Source organism: Miniopterus natalensis, chromosome 15, assembly GCF_054644295.1.
Source record: "Miniopterus natalensis isolate mMinNat1 chromosome 15, mMinNat1.hap1, whole genome shotgun sequence".
NCBI lineage: Eukaryota > Metazoa > Chordata > Mammalia > Chiroptera > Miniopteridae > Miniopterus > Miniopterus natalensis.
The window spans coordinates 29,491,059-29,510,371 of NC_142095.1; the positions used below are offsets into that span (position 1 = coordinate 29,491,059).

Below are 19,313 nucleotides of genomic sequence, written 5' to 3' on the forward strand. Positions count from 1 at the left end.
TCCCGGCCTCAGCCCAGGGACCCCGCCCCCCCTTCAGCAGGGAACTACATTTCCCAGCAGGCTGCGCGCCGCCGGGCAACTCTCCGGGCAGTAGGAACTACACTTCCCAGAAAGTCTTTGCGATGCGCAGGCGCATAATGACATACAGCGCATTTTGCAACTTCGTGGAGAAAGCATCTGACCCCGCACTACATTTTCCAAAAGACCTTGCGGCGCGCATGAGCAAAAAGCCGGAGACCGTGGGGCGGTAATATTGTAGCACTTCCCCTCCGGTTCTGGGCTTGGCGGGTTTTCGCAACTTGTCTTAGGCAGATAAGAGGCACTGCACTCCGCACTCCGGCTGCAGACCGCTTTCCTGCCTGAGCTGAGCGAGACGGGGTGGCGAGCCGGGTCCCACCATGGCTGCGAATGTGAGTGTCTCCTGGTCCGCCGGGCCACACCCATACTTCCCAAAGTCACGGGGCCTCCTTTCGCCCGCGGGTCCATTTTGCTTGTCCGCCTGACCCTTGTCTGTGCGGCCGGCCCGCAGCCCCCTCTGCCTGCCGAGCCTGTGCCTTCCGCCGCGAAGCCGTGTGTTCATTTCTCGGAGCCTCTGCAGACTCCAGACCCCTTTGTCCGTCTTCTTCGGTCCACCTCATCCTAGGGTGGCGCATTTGTGGGGAGGGACACTCAGGAGGTGTTGCTCGGGACTTTGGGATGATCTTGTGCGCGGCACCTCCCCCTTCATCGCAGTTACCGCCTAGGCCCTTGTCAAATTTGCGGAGCTGGACGAAACCTCCGAGAGGGGCCAGTGCTCGGGAAGGGCGGGGGAGCCGGTACGCCCGGGCGGAGCTGTCCAGCAAGGGGCAGACGGGCTGTCGGCGCGGGCAGTGAGCTCCCCGCCCTAGCGGAGTGTGCGAGCCGAGGCTGCGATGCTGCAAAGGGCGCGGGCCTTGTTGGGAACGGAGGAGTGAGGGTGACAGTAAGGGGCATTTCCCTACTCCTGGGCCCCTCGTCCTCCCAGCGTGGAATTGGTTGGAGAGGTCCTGACCGAAGCTGATTCCTTTCGAAAGGATGCTGGCCTTTTCTCACTGCGGCCCGCCCTTCTCAGGAACCTTTCTACTTAAGCCCAGCATTCATTCAACAGGCCGAGCGGCCCGCTCCACCAGGGTGCTGTATATGGGAGAAGCTAGTGACTCACCACTCCCTTCCTCTGCGAAAGTGTTTCTGGAGCCAGCTGGGGAACCCTGCCAGCCCCAGGCACTCCCTTCCCCCGTCCCTCCTGCTTTGGTGGAGCGTCTTACCCACTCTCTCCTGGCCTGTTACACACTCTTTCCAAATCCCTTCCCTGTCTCTAAGGGTCCTTTCTACCTCCCACACCCTCTGAGAGGCAGGGTTTGTGTCACCCACAGCCCTAGCACTCTCTGCCCCAGGTTAGAGTTGTCTCTGAGTCCTAGAAGCCTTGAATGCTGCACCTAGAAGAGCCTCAGAGGTGGTCCATGAGACCCAGGCCTTCCAGGAGAGGGCAGTCAGGAGACTGGCTTGCCCCCAAAGGCGGACTCCTGTCTGCCCCCAGACCACCACCACCACCACTGTATTTTACAGATGGGGAATTTCCCCAGCAGACGAAGGCACTTGCCCAGGTCTCAGAGCCAGCTTGGCAGGTTATGTCAGGGGAAGGTGCTGAAAATGGCAGGCTTTGGAGTCAGGCAGACCTGAGGGCAAATCCACTTTCCTTTTCTCTGTAGTTGTGTGGCCCTAATCTCTAGTGGGATGGGTTACTGGGAAGTTTAAGGGAGGTTGTGCTTTCAACAGTTTCTGGCTTAAGAGAAATTGTGCTTTCAACAGTAGGTACTTAATACATGAAAAAATTCTTCAGTCTAGCATGGATGGTCCATCCTGGTGGGCAGAGACCATCTTAGGTATGTTGGGACTTGACCTTTGCGAAGGAATGTAGATGAATTTGGGTATCCTCTATTGCCAAGTCTGTTGATTCATCTAGTAGCCTCATGTGTGTTTAAAGGAGGAGCCACCAAGCCCTTGGGGGTGGAGCAGGGAGGTGACAAGATTTCTTAATCAATGTAACCACTGTCCTGTAACCATAGGTTCTGTTTACTATTTTATAAGTGAGTAAACAGGAGCAGAGAGGTAGAGTAACTTATCCAGGGTTTCACAGCAAGTAATTTTAAGGGCCTATGTGTTGACCTCTGTTTCCACCTCTCGTTATTTTTGAGCCCAGAGTGCTGGGACTGGGAAGGTATGTGTCACTGAGGATACATATAGGTATTCAACACATATTATGTAGCCAACATCAAGATGGCTTTGAAGGAAAGGAAGAAAGGCTCAGGAAGGTGTTCCTCAGGCTAGGGGAGTTGTAAGTGTGGGTGATGAGGAATGAACTGACAAGTCTCCCTCCTGTTTATAGGGAATTTGGTTCAGAATGTGGTGTGGACTGGGGCTGTCATGTCACTACCCACCCTAGCAACAAATAGTTGTTAATTCTGGGAGGTGGAGAGAGGGGAGTATTGTCCAGAAAGGGGCACAAAGAAACTTTCTGGGGTGATAGACATGTTCTGTATCTTGTTTAGGATGTTGGCCAAATGGGGTATGCATTTGTCAAAACCCATCAAACTGTACACTTAATATCTGTGTATTTTTACCATATATAATTAAAATGAAAACTGAGTATAAATAATGAAATTTAATTTATTTTAAAAACCTAATTTTTATTCTTTTTTTCCCTTCAGTATTCTAATACGAGTAATAGAAGAGAACATGTGAAAATTACGAATGAGTCCCAGCCGGGCTTCCTGGAGCGGCTGAGCGAGACCTCGGGTGGGATGTTTGTGGGGCTCATGACCTTCCTGCTCTCCTTCTACTTAATTTTTACCAATGAGGTAAAATATTCAGGGTCCCACTGTGCAGAGTGAGGGTCCCTGTAGCGTCAGGGAGCAAAGGCTGTGAGTCCAGAGGCTGGATTTAGTAATAAGGGCCTAGATTTTACAATAGTGAGATGTTGAATTCATCAGAATTCTTTGTGTTGTGAACCCCCCCCCCGAACCCCCATCCCAACTGAAATAAGTGGGAAGGGAGTGGATAGGTTAACACACCTGAAATCCTGGGAGTAGCACCAGCTTTAGGCATGGTTGGATCAGGCATTCATGCTGGGTCACCAGGAATCTGCATGTATCCATCTCTTGCCTGTGTTTCTCTGTTGTGGGTTTTCTTTGGCAGGCTCTTCCTTTGTGGTGGCAAAGGAATTCCAGGGTTACATCCAATCAGCTTAGCAACCCCAGAGAACAAAGGAACCATTTCCTTCTAAATGATTTTAGCAAAAGTTGCAGGGAGATCTGTGTGTCCTGGCTTGGGTCTGAGTCCTCTCTCTGAACCATTCCCTGTGGCCAGTGAACACGTGTTCTGATTGGCCAGGCCTGAGTCACGTGATTTGGACTGAAGTACAGCTTGGCCCATGTAAATCCCATGGACTGAGAGTAGGGGAGGGGAGGAGAAGGGAGAGGAAAATGGGGAAGGGGTACAGGGCAGACAAAACAGCAGCTAGCTCCAGTATGGGTGCAGTGGAGTGGTGGGAAGAGGTCTGCCTGGGAAAGCAGGAATTCTGGGTTCTGCTCCCAACACTGCCACTTGTTAGACCTTAGTTTTCCAACTGCAAAATGGAAAGATCAGTCTCAGTGCTCTCTGAGGCCCATGCTGCCCTGAGACACTGTATTAGGCTATGCCTGAGTTGTTGAAATCCTCACTCCCCTTTGGTCACAGGGCCGCGCTTTGAAGACGGCAAGCTCCCTGGCTGAGGGGCTCTCACTCGTGGTGTCCCCCGACAGCATCCACAGTGTGGCTCCGGAGAACGAGGGGAGGCTGGTGCACATCATTGGGGCCCTGCGGACTTCCAAGGTACATTTGGCAATGGTTGCTGACTCGCTAGAGGCTTGGGGCATATCACTAGATATTGTTTGGTTGAAGATTTTGAAAACATGGACCTAGGAGATGGACATAGATGGGTGTGATTACTGACCCCACCATTCAGCAGCTGTGTGGACGCATCACTTCTTAGTCTCAACATCTTCATCTCTAAAATGGGGAGAAAAATTATAACAAATTGGGGGGCCCAGTTTTAAAGATTTGGTGGGTAGCTAATGTTCTGCACAGTGCCTGGCACACGGCATGAGTTTTACAAATAGGCCCTTTAATGATTATGATTAGCATGTGCAAGGCTACAAAGGTACTCTGGTTATTGAATCTTTCCTGTTTGAACACCAAATACGGTGTTGCCAGCACCATGCAATTGGCCCATGCAGCCTGAGCCTGCACTGTGAGGCAAATGTCACAGACATTGGGTGTTTAGAACTTGGGACAGGCATCCTCACTCGGTTCTCCCACATGAAGCAGCCATAAAGTTCTCCGTTCTGTTCCTTTCTTCTGTCTGTTTCTTTTCCAGTCCAGCTTCCCCTGAGGCAGGTATTCTGGGCTGGTGTGAGTTTTGTTTTTTATTTATTTATGTTTGATTTGTTTGATTTTTTTTTGAAGCTCTTGTCTGATCCAAACTATGGGGTCCATATTCCGGCTGTGAAGCTGCGGCGGCACGTGGAGATGTACCAGTGGGTAGAAACCGAGGAGTCCAGGTGAGGTACCAGAGAGTGAAAATCAGCTGGGGTTAGAGGAGGTGCAGATGTTAAGATAAAATGCAGGTGGCTTTCATTCTGACACTTCTGAAATTTAAAGTATAAAATCTTCCTATCAGAGAAATGTCAAATTATCCCGAAGTTACTAGTGAATGATCTTTTGTTTGGAGGTGGCAGAAGTCTAGTGCAAAGTGGCCCAAAGAAAGGTGTATTGATTAGCTCCCTTATCTAGGGAGTTCCACAGATGCTCGAGCTTAAGGAATTACTATTTCCAGGCCACAAACCATTTTTTCCCATGTGTTAATTCCATCTTCTCTCCCATGAGGGAACAGAAGTGGCCTCCTGACTCACATCCTGTCAGTTTTTTAAAAAATTCTTATTTTTAATCCTTACCTGAGGATATGTTTTTATTGATTTTAGAGAGGGGGGGAGTGAGAGAGAAACATCGATTGGTTGACTCCCATGCTCACCCTGACCAGGGATTGAACCTGAAACCTAAGTATGTGCCCTGACTGGGAATCAAACCTGCAACCTTTCTATTTTTTATTTTATTATTATTTTTTAGTATGTCTATTGATTTCAGAGAGAAGAAGGGAGAGAGAGAGAGAGAAACATCAATGATGAGAGAGTCATTGATCGGCTGCTTCCTGCACGCCTCCAACTGGGGATTGAGCCTGCAACCCTGGCATGTGCCCTGACTGGGAATCCAGCTTCAATCTCCTGGATCATAGGTCGATGCTGAACTGCTGAGCCACCTGGCAGGGCAACATACTGTTACTTTTAACAGAAGTCTTAGGGGAGGGACTCATTGGCCAGGGTGGGAGTCACCTGGAGCTAGGGGTGTGGTCAGCCTCACCTGAGCCACATGGATATGAGTTGAGGGGTGGAGAGGTGGCTGGGGGAGCCAGGGCAGGTCAAGCTCAGCGTGGAGAAGGGCACCTGTAGAGGGTCTCCATGCGGCTGTCCTGGAGCAGAGGGTGTAACCAGATCTCTGAGCCTAGAGGGCAGAGCTGTGACCCTTGGTGTGAGCTAGGCAGAGGCACATTTCAGCTCCGGATGAGAAAGCAATTTTCTCCGGTCAGGCCCTTCAAGGGTCGGAGCGGGATATCTGTCAGGGAGTGAGCAGCCTGCCTCTGGGCTGGTGCAGATAAGGTCCTTTCCATTTGGGCAGTTTGACCAGGTAGCCCCACGTTGCTTCCAGCTGGAGATGCTTAGAGATGGGAATGCCTGAGGAGTGATGGGCTAACTCTGGGACTGCTGTGCTTTCCCCACAGGGAGTATACCGAGGACGGGCAGGTGAAAACAGAGAGGAAGTACTCCTACAGTGAGTATAGGCCCCCTGTTCTAAAGGGCCACACCCCAGGCCTGTGGGCAGATTCTGGGCATATCCCTGCAGTGGGGAAGGGCATGGAACCAGGTGTCGAGATTCCTGGATGTCAATCCTCAGAGCCCTGCTCTCCCATCTATCCAGCGAGACTCCAGGAGCTGCTCTTTCAGTGCTGGGATGGTTACAGGATTGGATAAGAGGACAAGGGGTCAGTGGGCCTTAGACATGTGACCACTCCTACCATGGTCGCTGAGTTGTTCCCTCTTCTCACAACAGACACTGAATGGAGGTCGGAAATCGTCAACAGCAGAAACTTCGACCGAGAGATTGGCCACAAAAACCCTAGGTGAGGGCTGTGTCCCCAGGCCCAAGTGCAGCGTTGGCTGCCACTGGCATGTCTCCAGCCTCAGCTTCCTCATCTGAGTAATGGTTGAGTTACTTTTATCTCATGAGTTGATTAAAGTGTTGGACATGTGGACCACACTGTGGTCTGTGATGACAGCCCCCTCCCTGGCACAAGTCTGGATGCTGGGTGGGGCAGCTCCTGTGCTGGGTACCAGGAACACAGAGGCAAGACCCAACTTCCATGACCTCATACAAACTACCCTCGAATAAGTCATGAATATGAGGCCTGGACTGAGTACTAAAGGGGTTTGCATGTATAGTACCAGGGAAGCATTTGTTAACAGTTAGCCATGGGGATGGGAGGACAATCAGGAAGGGCTTTCAGGAGACAGTGGCGTTTGATCTGGGCTTTTATAAGTGTTTGGCAAACAGAGGTTAGCTCAGGAACATGGGGGTGGAACAGGCCTAATGCTGGAGCACGCCTGGAGTGAGGGGAGGGCTGCCAGGAGAGCCTTGAATGTGCACAGTGGGCTTAGATACTACCTGGGGCTGGGAAGGGTCAGTGAGGGTGTGAAGTCCATGGAAGGTTCATCTGATGGGGTGGGAAGGAACAGGCTGGTAGGGGTCTAGGCAAGAGGGTATGAAGCTCTGGGAACAGGAGACAGAATGAGGATACGCCACCCGGGGAAGGAGGGCTTGAACATCCAGGGGCTGGAGTTGCTGGTAAAGACAAGATGTGTGCAGTGCCTGGGCTGGTCTGGACTTGCAGGAGCCCCCTAGGTAGGGCCCCTGCTGAGCATGACCCAGAGGAACACAGATAACTCCCACCTGGTGTCCTGCTTCACTGACAGCTCTCTCTCTTCCACAGTGCAATGGCCGTGGAGTCATTCACGGCAACAGCTCCCTTTGTCCAAATTGGCAGGTTTTTCCTCTCAGCAGGTAAGTCTCTGGCGCCTTCAGGTGAGCCAACCCAGAGGCTCTGTGCTTCCATTTAGCCACCTCCCAGGAACTGGTGCCTCCAGTGCTCAGCCCTTAGGTGGTTAAAAGGACTCCACTACCCTGGGCATGGGATCAACCAGCACCTTCCCAAGGATCATGTTTTGGGTTGGGGGTCGGGGGAGGCAAATCTTTAGGTGGTGGGGACTTGTGTAGAACACCCCCACCCTGGGCAGGTTCCTCTGACACCTAGATTGTTCCAGAGAATGACTTGCCAGGCACTGCTGTGGTGCTGGTGCTGGTTCTGACCAAAGCTGAGAGCCCTTCCTCAAGCAGCCCTTGAGCCAGTAGTAGAGACAAACCTTTCCCTGAGGGCTCCACCGCTGAGCCCCATATAGCGTTTAGCCCTGTGCTAGGTAGTGGGTGGTTCCCACCCCCCCCCCACCCCAAGTTATTCCAAAGAGAAAATTTCAAGGGACAAGGCAGTATCACTGGCCACAGTAACTCCAGGGCCCGGTCCTTGAGCTTGACCCAGGTAGGTGGGAGAGAAAACGCTGAGGGCCCCAATAACCAGGGAGAAAGAGGAGAGGCCTGGGATTCATGGCTCAGCCTGTCTGCCATCTGCTCTGTTGCTCAGCTTGTGCCTGCTGTGCCAACCAGCCCTGGCCTCAAGTGGTCTCCCTGTGGCATGGTATCCAGCCTTGGACATGGATAACCAGACCCAAGATGTAATGGGTACAGAGCTAAGACCATTCCCAGAGCTGTGGTTGCTCTGACTGGATGGAGAGAGGGTCAGGGAAGGCTTCCAGGAGGAGATGGAGACTGCAGTGGGGCTGGCAAGGAGCAGCTGTGGAAGAGATGGAGCTGGTGAAGGGCACTCTGGGTGGGACTTGTGCATTCGAAGGCCCCAAGAGGGATGAGCCAGGAGGGGGCAGCAGCAGGGCTGTGTGAGGGTGCAGTGGGAAGGATGTCAAGCTGAGAGGTTTGCAGATCAGGGGTGTTTCAAATTGCACACCATTGTCTCTAACCACCCTGTTTCTCTCAGGTCTCATTGACAAAGTCGACAACTTCAAGCCATTGAGCCTGTCCAAGCTGGAGGATCCGCACGTGGACATCATTCGCCGGGGAGACTATTTCTACCACAGTGAAAACCCCAAGTATCCGGAGGTGCACAGAGGGGCTTGGGCAGTTCACATAGCAAAGATCAGGGCCCTTGAAGTACCCTCTCTCAACAGCACACAGCAAATTCTCGTTTAAGACTGGTTTGGTTCAGTGGAATCCACAGCTGCACTTGGCCAAATGAAATTGGAAGGGAGGGGATTCTAGGTGATGGAGCCACCTGGGCAAAACTGTAGAGGTGGGAAAAGAGGGTGAGTGTAGGGGTTTAACAGTACCATGGACTCAGGCCCAGGCTGACTGGTCCTGGCCTCACTCACCCCACTTTTCTTCCACCCCTCAGGTCGGGGACCTGCGAGTTTCCTTTTCCTACGCGGGGCTGAGCAGTGATGACCCTGACCTGGGCCCAGCTCATGTGGTAATGTAGCTTCTCCAGGGTATACTAAGGCAGGCTTCCTAATCTCCCTGGGCATGGATGCAGTGGACAACATTGTGAATATTGCTTTGGACCCTCCCTCTAGGATCTGTGTTCAGTTAGGCATGCCTTTGGTCAGTGTCAGAGTTTTGTGTCCCCTGAAGACATCCATGGATATCAGTAGAACCTAGGTTAAGAAATGTAGTTCTAGGGGAATCTCATAATTATGCCTAATGAGAGTTCTTCCAATCACATGCAGCCCCTCCTCTGCTAGCCCCCAATTTTTTCTCTAAATACTTGATCTTGAATTTCTGACCCTGTCTTGTATAGTCCCACCCCCAGCCCAGCCCCTGCTTCTGCCTAGGGTCCTTCCTGGAGCTTCAAGTGAAGCAGTTTAGCAGGAGCTCTGGGAGCGGCTGTACTCTAGGCCGATGTATGGAGAGAGAGGCTCAGGGATGGCATGGGTCTCCTCACTCACTTCCCTAGTAGGCACACAGTGTAGAGGTGTGCTGGGACTGGGTGAGCTGATCACCCCCTCAGCTCTAACACTAAATTTTCTGACCAGGTCACTGTGATTGCCCGGCAGCGAGGTGACCAGCTAGTTCCATATTCCACCAAGTCTGGGGACACCTTGCTTCTCCTGCACCATGGGGACTTCTCACCAGAGGTGAGTTGCTGCTGCCTACCACTGTGATGGAGGGACTGGTGTCTCCCTCCCTGCCACTTTAATAAGGTTATTAAATGAGCACCTACTACTGGAGGTCATAGCCAGTGCAACAAGACAAGAAAAAGAAATAGGAGTAAGCATCTCCCTGTGTGCCAGACTGTGCTGGGCACTAAGGATAGAACAGTGGGCAAAACAGACTCCTTCACAGGCTTCCAGTCTTGTAGGGGAGAGTGACTCATCGGTAAAACAAGTAAGGGCACCTTGCTCCGAGTGTTATCAAGAGGAGGCAGATGCTCAGAGATACACAGGCATGGCCCGGCTGGGTGTGGCTCAGCAGTTGAGCATCGACCTAGGATCCAGGTGATTGGGGTTCCATTCCTGGTCAGGGCACATCCCCGGTTGCAGGCTTGATCAATGACGCTCTCATCATTGATGTTTCTATCTCTCTCTCTCCCTCCCCTTTCCTCTCTCTGATATCAATAAAGATATATTAAAAAAAAAAAAAGATACACAGGCATGATAATAGGAAATCTGCTTTGACAGTGGTCTCTCAGTAACATTTCTGCTGAGTGCCAAGTGAGGAGAAGAGGTCAGTGCTGGAAGTAGTCCAGGCAAGTCAGAGTTCATCTTGTTGGGGGCATCAGGAGTATCCGTGTGGGGCCACTGCCCAGAGAGAGGGGTGAGGGGAAGAAGACTACTGAGCAGGCAAGGGGCCCCTTGTTGGGAGGTGCTACTTGAAGAGCATGAGGTGGGCAGTGAAGAGACTTGAACTGCAGAGTCCCAGGACCAGGTAAGTGTGAGCACCCTGTTCCCATCTGTAGAAGGAAGAGGGAGGGTCATGCCTCACCTTAAGTCCCAAGGAGTACAGGTACAAAGACGTACTGATTAGTTCAATTGCATGCTTCAAAAATTAGCCACTCTTCTCTAAGCAGAAAATCCTTCTCTAACAGAAAGATACAGCTTTTCCATTGTTGATGAACACAGTGTATCACTTGCACACTTTGTGCTTGCTTTGAATAGGATTGCTGGGTTTTGCCTCCAGAAGGGCTTGAAAGGATGAAGGCAGTGGGCAGGTGTCAGGGCTTAGCCCCTCAGTTGTCATCCTTTCACTTTAGCCCCCAGCCCCAGGGTGTTGGGCCCAGCCTTCTCTAGCCAGGACTAGGGTGTGGTTGGGCTGGAGCCCAGGAGCCCAGTTACCTACCTCAGGGTGGAGCTGCCACCTCCCAGCCTGGCAGAGCATGAGTCACCCTTTCCTCCAGCAGCTCTCAGAGCCCCCCTGGGGAGTTTCTAACATTAGGAATCCCTGTCCAGGCCTTTTTCTCTCTCCCAGAGCTCCAGCCCTGTCTCCAGGCTTCCATCCTCCTACAGGCAGACGCCCAGGTCTCAGAGCTGCTCCCCAGAGAGGAGTGGTGGGCCTCATAGCTTAGATAACTCCCCAGGAGGGAAGGCTCTGACAGTGCAGATGGGCAGGAGCTTCCTGATCACCCTGGGCCTCTAGCACAGTGTCTGGGTCTCTGTCAAGCAAGGAGAGAATGCCCTGAGCCAAGGAGGCAGCCTGGGGCCCTGAGAAACCCAAACCCTGCGAGTCAGGCCCTCCAGATTTCAGTCCTAGGGACAGGAGAGTGCAGTGAGGACAAGCATGAACACTGGAGATGGCCCCATCTCAAGCCCTACTCTGCCTTCTGCTGGCTAAGGGACCTTGAGCCAGTAGATTATCCTCTCAACCTGTTGCCCCCCTCTGTAAAATGGAAATTTAAAAAAATCAGTATTGCAATTATCCCTACCTTATTTGGTGGTTGTGAAGATTATTCATTCAACATGTTTATTGAGCACCAAGGACATAGGGAGAAAAGAGACATGATCCCTGCCCTCAAGCTTATGGCTTAGTTAACTGCTTGGGGTAAGACCCTGGGTGTGTCACTTATCCTCTCAGAATCTCAGTTTCCTCACCTGTAAAATAGAGATAAGTACCTACCTTATCAAGTTATTCTGAGGATTAAGTAATACTTGTAAAGCACTTAGGACAGTGACTGATAAATAATAAGCAATAAATGTTAGCTAGCATTGTTATTACTATAGATAACGACCAGGTAGGCTCCCTGAAGAAATGGCATTTGGGCCAAGACTGGAAGCATGTGTAGGAGCTGGACAGGCGTAACTGTGGGCAAACATACTCTTAGCAGAGCACCCGCATATGTAAAGGCCCCGAGGCAGAAGGACGCTTGACCTGTGCCCCAGTGGGACTGAGGGTCTTGGCAGGTTGCTGCATGGAGGAGGCGGTGGCGGTGGCAGAAGCAGGAAGGCCAGTGGGGAGGAGGCTACTCCAGAGGTCCTGGTGAGAGGGGTTGACGGTGGTGGGAGAGGATTTGAGGAAATGTGGACCCAGTGTTGACAAGACTTGCTGATGGCCTGGACGGGAGATGGTTGGGGGAGGAACAAGCCAAGTTTGACACCCAGGATTCAGCTTATGCAGGTGGGTGGGCGTACCATTTGCTGAGATGGAAGTGACAGAGAACAGGTTGGGGTGGAAACTCCAGTGTCAGTGTCGGATGTGCCAAGACATGGAGATGTCACATAGGCAGTGGGAACCACAGGGGTGAGGCCCAGATAGGTGCCAGGGCTGCAGCCTATAAGAGGGGGCACTGACATATATAGATTTCCTGGGGAGACAGTGTAGACTGAAGTAGCCAGAGAATTTCCGCATTTAGAGAACAGCAAGAGGGAAAGAATGGCCCTGCAGACTGGGAAGGAGCAGCCTGAATAGGAGGGAAACTAGGAGAAACATGTCTCAGGTAACATGAATAGTGTCCAAGATTAAGTTGGATACCATACATGGAGCATTTCCCATAGTGCCTGCAGGCACATTCAAATGTCCCCATTGTCATGGTTGTTGATAAATGACCCCAGAAAGGTACTGCTGTAGTATGAGGGGGGGTCAGGTTTATTCCAGATGAGATGGTGGGCTAAGGACTCCTGAAGGCGGTCGGCTGTGACCTGAGGAGGGCCCATACCTCCACAAAGATGTGTGCGCTTACCTTGCTCTGCTGTGCGAGGTTGGGGAGGCACTGAGACCTGGGTGGGAGATGTGCTCTTATTTTCCTCTGGTCTATCAGAAATGGCCAATGTCTCCTGCGTTGGCATGGTCCCCTCAGCCACCTGCCTTGCCAGCTGGGTAGGCTGGTGACTCCCCCAGACATGAGATATGACACCATACTCCTCCACCTTGTCCTGTAGGAGGTGTTTCTTAGAGAACAAAAGAGCAACTCCATGAAGACTTGGGGCCTGCGGGCTGCTGGCTGGATGGCCATGTTTATGGGCCTCAACCTCATGACGCGGATCCTCTATACTCTCGGTAGGTGAGGAGAGACTGGGGTGGGGGGAATCTTGCCCACCCTCCTGTGCTTGCTTCATGCTTTCTCACACCTCATGTCAGCCTTTCTGGCCTGATGATATTCAACTTGGGGCAGGGACTGGGCACTTGGTCCATTTCTGAGTCCCCACTCCATAGCTTTGGGATGAATGAGCAAAGGCAGGCAGGCAGGCATGTGAGACAGGATGCTTCCAGGGGGTGAGGATGGGGTGGATGCCAGTCCTGGGAGGCTGGTCTAGCCTCTGTGGTCTGGGGGTCTGGCTCTACTCATCCATCTGCCCACTGGCTCACACGCATTCCACAACTGAATAGTGATGATGAGGCTGGCCAGCCTTTGCAGTGAGCTGGATCTGAAATCCGTTATGTCAGAGCTCTGGACCCTTGGGCCATCCTCTTTCCCATCTCAGCTTCAGTTATCTCACACCTAATTTGTAGTTTTATGAAATGTTTGGCAAATAGGAAACACTAAAAGATTGTTATACTTCATTCCCCACCCCCTTTTGGCTAGATTTGGGATAGCCAGCGATTCTGGGGCACAAGGGAGAGTTTGCTGGGCTCCTCCCATAGCTTGAGGTTGGCACCAGTGAGCCCAGTAATTGCCCAAGTGGCCCGGCCTAGTTCAGGACTGAGCGCCCAGGCTGATTGAGTAAGGGCTGGGTCTAGACTGTTGCAATAGGAGGATAGGGCTTTGGGCTTTCCATCTGAGCCTTTACCCCAGTGTATCCCTGTCCAGTCAGATGATTCTGTCCAGCCTTCTCTGGGCTCCAACAGAAACCTCTCCCCTACTTACCCATTCCATTTGGGGAGCGCTGGCTGCATATATCCCAGAACATCAGAGCTGGGAGGGCCACCTGCCTCATTTTATAGATGGGAAAACTTAGGTGCAGGGAGAGGGACACTTCTCCAAGGTTTTCTTTGGATAGCTGAATTGTGCTCAGAAAAGCCAGCACATCTTGGGCACCATTCAGCAGAGATCTGCATTTGAACAGAACCCTCCAACTTTTTCCTCTGCACTAAGCCCACTGTGGAAATGGACAGGCCATTTCCCCTCTCAGTTGCCCCATCGTCAAGATGAGGAGGCTAGAGTCTATCTCAGGGGGTCCTTCTTCGAATCTCTGCCTGCCTGTGATCCTCTGATTCTCTCCACATGCGGAGTGCCGACATTCCAGACTCAGAACATACTTCAAAGCACGGAGAGTTCCAAAGTGCAGGTGGAGTGATTCAGGAGCCTACAACACAAAAGCATTTATTCCATGAGAACTTACTGAGTGCCTGGTGTATGCAAGACATTGCTGTAAGCCCTGGAGACAACACAATGAATAGGACAGATAAGATCCCTGTCCTTTCAAGGCTCTGAGTAATGACTTAGAGCTCAGGCTCTGGGCTCACAGTCTTGAGTTTAAATCCTGGCTCTGGTGCTTTCTAGCTGTAGGACTTTGGGCACGTTGAACTCCCTGGGCCTCTGTGACCTTATGGATAAAATGAGGTGAAGAATAGTACCGGCCTTGCCCTAGCCTGGAGCTCGGTTGTCCCAGACACCAAAAGGTTGCAGGTTCGATTCCTGGTCAAGGCACATAACTAGGTTGTGGGTTTGATGCCCAGTCAGATTGCGTACGGGAGGCAACTGATCAATGTTTCTCTCAAATAAAAAACATATCCTCGGGTGAGGATTAAAAAACACACCCCAAAATAGCGTCCTTACAGGGGGTGCGCCTGAGGTTTTGATGAGATGGTGCACATAGTGCCTGAACACATGGTCAATAGTCAAAAACATGAACTCTCCTTATCAGGGCCAAATTCGGTGCTGAGAGTAGACAGAGAGAATCCATGAGGTGGCCTGCAGGACCCTGTAGTCCAGGCAGGGCACCAGTCTTCCTCTGCAGACCCAATGACACCAGACCACTGGGGCCTCCTGGGCACTGAGTGAAGATTCCCCTAGTGGATGGCTGTCATGGGATGCCATCCTGAAGAGGCCAGACAGGCCAGGGACAGGGTAATTCCAGATGGGTTTAGCTAGATCCTAGACTTCACATTGGGCCAGGAGCCTGCGAGATCCTGGAGGCAGGGCCAGCTGAGGCTAATTCGTTTCCCTCAGTCCATGCACAGCTGAGCATACAGATAACTGGTAATGACTGCTGCCTAAATGAACAAGCACCTCCAGGAATGGCTGAGGGGCCCAAACAGGCACCCACAGAAGGGTCGGCCCAGCCTCCTTTGTGAGTGTACAGCAAACAGTACTTGCCACTGTCACAGTCGAATGTCTTTTTGTTGTTAATCCCCACCCTTGGATATTTTTTCCATTGAATTTTAAGAGTGGGAGGGAGGAAGGGGGGCAGAGGGAGAAACATTGCTGTGATATGTTGGTTGCCTCCTGCATGCGCCTGGCTGGGGATCCAGCTGCAACTCAGGTACATGCCTTTGACCGGAAATCGAACCTGCTGCCCTCCAGTGCTGGGTAGTGGTGGTGGTGGTAACACTCTAATCACTGAACCACACTGGCCAGGGACAATTGAATGTCTTTATAGTGGCCTCAGACTGATTTCAACATGCAGTTTAAAGTTTACAAAGCACTTGCACATGCCTTCTCGGAGCACTGTGCAACAGGTGGCTCAGTCAGTGTGTCCAGCCACACAGCTCAGGAGTGAGGGCTCCTCCTCTTTTGGATCTTCCAGCCCTCACTAGGAGGTTATTTGCCTTCCACCACTGACCCTCTCCTCCCCTTACTCACCTGGCATCAAGGGTCCTTCCTCGTCTAGAGACAGGAACCATCTGCTGATTTTGAGACATAGAGCATGGTATCCTTGGAAGCCTCACTGCCTTTCTTTTCTCCGTAGTGGACTGGTTTCCTGTCTTCCGAGACCTGGTCAACATTGGCCTGAAGGCCTTTGCATTCTGTGTGGCCACCTCACTGACTCTGCTGACTGTGGCTGCCGGCTGGCTCTTCTACCGGCCCCTGTGGGCCCTCTTCATCGCCTGTCTGGCCCTGGTGCCCATCATTATTGCTCGGACACGGGTGCCAGCCAAAAAGCTGGAGTGAAACAGGCCCTGGCACCCACCTGACACCCATTTGAGCTTCAGGATCCAGATCACCCTGCCCCCTCTTCTGACCCTGCTCCACATCAGAGCATGAGTCTGCATTGGTTTTGGATTCTGCACCTGCTCCACTCTTCAAGGGGCCAGACTTGGCAGCGTGCACTACGTCGGGTTTGGTGTTCATCTGTTAACGTCTCTCCACCCCTTTTCTTGTCGGTGAGCAGCTTTGATGGGCAGAAGGCAGCTCCTATCTGGCAGCATGACAAGCGTTCTACTCGTTTCCTCCCCTTCTCGGGCTGTGTGTGGCTGGTTCGCATGCTTTATTTAGCCGATGTCTTCAGACATCAAGGAGGCTACACTCAGAGACCTGCTGCTTTACCCCTTACTGCCTCTCCTCCTTGGAGAAGATGCCAGGGCTCTGCCACAGTCACTAGCTGTGCCCTTGGTACTAAAGGGCCACCTTTATAGCTGTGTCTAATCGGTACTGGATTGCCCAGACTAAGTAAGCCCATACCCTGCAAAGTGGGGCACCATAAACCATTTGTGGATAGAACTTGATTTGGAACTTCAGAGAAAACCCACTGGAGATGTCCTGAGGGAAACTGAACATTGGGCTTTGCGCTCGTTTTATGGTTTGGTAGAATCTTTTAGTGTCTAGGATTTCCAAAGGCCCTGAGTTTTTGTTGCTTCACTTCATGTGTACTCTCCTACTCTGAGAGAGTTGTTTGAAATATGATTTAAAAAGCAAAATAGAAAACCTCCTGAATGACTGAGGTTTCAGACTGTTACAGAAAGAGACACCTTTTAACCTGTTAGTTGAAGTTATTCAGAGCACAGAAAGGTGTTAAATTGGAGCTGTGACTTAGCCTGGCTGAAAAAAAGTTACTGCTGTCAGTATTCTGGGCCGCGCTGGGAAGGTTCAGGATGCCTTTGAAACAGGGTTAGCAAAAGGATTTGACTTCCCTCTGGGAGAAGGTGGGGGATCTCTAGAGTAAAGCATTTCTTTTCATGCTCTGGCATCAGACAGTACTTGAAGTTTTGAGTTTTTAGTCAGCTATTAAAGGAAAAGGCTGGAAGTTTTATTGCCCTATGCTCCTTCATGGCGACCCCCAGTCAAAATCAAGACTTAGAGACCTCAGGCTTGCTGTAGATCTGAGTGCTTGTCTGGCCTTGTTCCTTTCATCATTGGAGTACTTCTGACATAGTGGCCGGGCCTCCAGTTGCTGCTTCTGTGATTCGTTTTATCTGTTAAGTGACTACTACTTTGCTCCTCCAAAATAAAACCTACCGATGCTTAATCCACATATTTCCTAAGTTGCCCAACTACTTATACCCTTTGAAAGATAAAGTATGTTGTAACCTTGATGTCCTAAGATTCTTTGGTATATGTTTTTATCTTCACTACTTTTGCCTTGCTGGGAGTGGTTGCTTTAGCAAGTAAGTATGTGGTAGTTGAATTAAGGGGTCAGAACTTTTGAAAATAGTGATCTAATAATCTCTCCTATAGTCCTGGTATATCTGTGCTACAAACAGATTCTTCATGGTAAAGACAGCCAGCCCCAGAGATGATTTATCTGGATTTAAGGATTGAAATAGTTCACTGATGTTCACCATAAGCAGTTTCATTGCATCTCTAACTCCTCAAAGGATGCTTTTGGAAAAAACATTACAGTAAACCCTCAATTTTTGCGGACCTCAACTTAATGGACTTAGGATTTAATGGACAAAATTTCCGGTCCGTATGTGATATGTGAAAATTAACAGTTAATTTAAAAATGCTTTTAACCAAGATTTCTTATAACAGGTTTTTTTGTTATTCAGTTATTTTTAATACATTTTAGCAAATAAGCCATATGTTGGAAAATACACTAGTAATTTTGCTGACATAAATGTTATATACCTACAACTATAGTCGATGTATTTAAATTCAAGGGTCACTGCTTGTAAACGATGTTCGGTGAATGATTAGCATGTAATCACACCACATTGATCACGTTTATTGGTTCTGTTGTTGCACGGTGTAACTTTCTGCAGCAGTTTTAATGCTGGCCAAGGTTCGGACATGCACTAAGCCATGCCCCAGCTGTGTGCATGTCTACTTGCGGTGACAGGTAAATATACATATTTACTAGACCTATTCAGTATAAATTTAAAATTACAGTAATACATATAGGAAACTTCTGTGAAATTAAACTTTGCATACATGCTTAAATTACACAGATGAATCTACATAAGCAAAACAGGTAAACTAATGTTAATTTTTTAATGTACACATTCAGAAAACCTACTTATAATATAATGGACTTTCAGCTTTAAACAACATACGCTCACCTGAATTAGTCTGTTATATTGAAGTTTTACTCTACATACAAAATCCTTGGGATTTGGTGTGTAATTTTTCCTACATTTTAAGTTACTGCCAAATTTAAGTGTTAAGAGCAAAATATTGTGAAATATTTGATGCCTTTGAAAAATCATCATGAAATTTGTATTATCTTTGTATTTTTGACGGAAAAATCAAAATAAATTTCTAACTATCTTTTATAGGATCTTGCCATTACCCCTTTTGTTTTTGTATTCTTCCTGAAATTTCTCAAAGAACTCAGCTGTAAAATTCAGTACAAACCATGTGAATTTTGGACTCAGTGCTAATTTTTTTTAGTGATTAAAATAGATTTCAATTTCTTAAAAAAGGGCAACTCAATATTTCTAGCACTTAGAAGTCTTAAATACCAAAGGCTACGTTGTTTTGGATGGATTTAAACTGAATGACTCACACTTCACCCATCTTCAGAATGTGCTAGAAGACGTGGGATGGAGCCACAGTCCAACACAGTGCAAAAGGCATCATTAGTTTTGGGTTGGCATACATGTAGGCTGGGAACTTATTACACACATGGATTTCAGTCCCAAGTCTGCCACTGACTGGCTGTGTGATGTTGGGGAAATCTATACTCTTCGAGCCTCAGGTTCCCTCATTCATAAAATGGGGACAGTGCCATTCTCCCCCCTCCCCAGTTTGCTGAGGACTAACTGGGAGAAAGCCCAGGAAATGCCAAACACATGTGACACATTAACTTTTCATTCTTTTTGCCTCTGAAGTAATAGACTGCTGCTGATTGCCCACTCTGAAGTTAGCAATTTAAATAGTTTTTATTTGCTATAAGATTTGAAGCAGGTGAGTGATAACTTTCCAAAACCTATTTTTATATTTTTCAAAACTAAAAGTTTTATTGACTTCCACAATGCCTCCTAGGAGCTTGACATCAGCCTAAGATGACCTGTTATTTCTGCGGAGACAGGGTGATGCTAGACTGAATTCTCAGAAAAGTCTCTTACCTCTAGGAAAAGAAGGGCTCTGGTGCAGGAAGTGTGAGGCCCTGCAGTTTCCATGGCAACCCCAGTTTGTTTCTCAACAAGAGCCTTCCCACCAGGCTTTTGTGCATATGAGTCATATCTCAAGTGTTTTGTTTGTTTCCCTTGGATAA

General features: G+C 49.8%; 1 protein-coding gene across 1 annotated transcript; it reads left to right on the plus strand.

Moving 5' to 3' along the window:
- Window positions 1-242: 242 nt before the first annotated feature.
- TMEM43 (transmembrane protein 43) lies at window positions 243-18,369 on the plus strand. Its single transcript, XM_016209876.2, has 12 exons — window positions 243-410; window positions 2,727-2,876; window positions 3,754-3,888; window positions 4,522-4,616; window positions 5,891-5,940; window positions 6,220-6,289; window positions 7,157-7,227; window positions 8,270-8,391; window positions 8,684-8,758; window positions 9,321-9,422; window positions 12,657-12,774; window positions 15,627-18,369. The coding sequence occupies exons 1-12, from the start codon at window positions 399-401 to the stop codon at window positions 15,827-15,829; spliced, it is 1,203 nt and encodes a 400-aa protein (XP_016065362.2). The 5' UTR covers window positions 243-398; the 3' UTR covers window positions 15,830-18,369.
- Window positions 18,370-19,313: the final 944 nt, after the last annotated feature.

What these genes read in the sequence shown, in the direction of transcription:
- TMEM43 (XM_016209876.2), top strand. An exon ending in CAGGTTTTTCCTCTCAGCAG is followed by an intron (nt 7,228 to 8,269) that starts GTAAGTCTCTGG and finishes TGTTTCTCTCAG; the next exon opens with GTCTCATTGACAAAGTCGAC. An exon ending in AAAACCCCAAGTATCCGGAG is followed by an intron (nt 8,392 to 8,683) that starts GTGCACAGAGGG and finishes TCCACCCCTCAG; the next exon opens with GTCGGGGACCTGCGAGTTTC.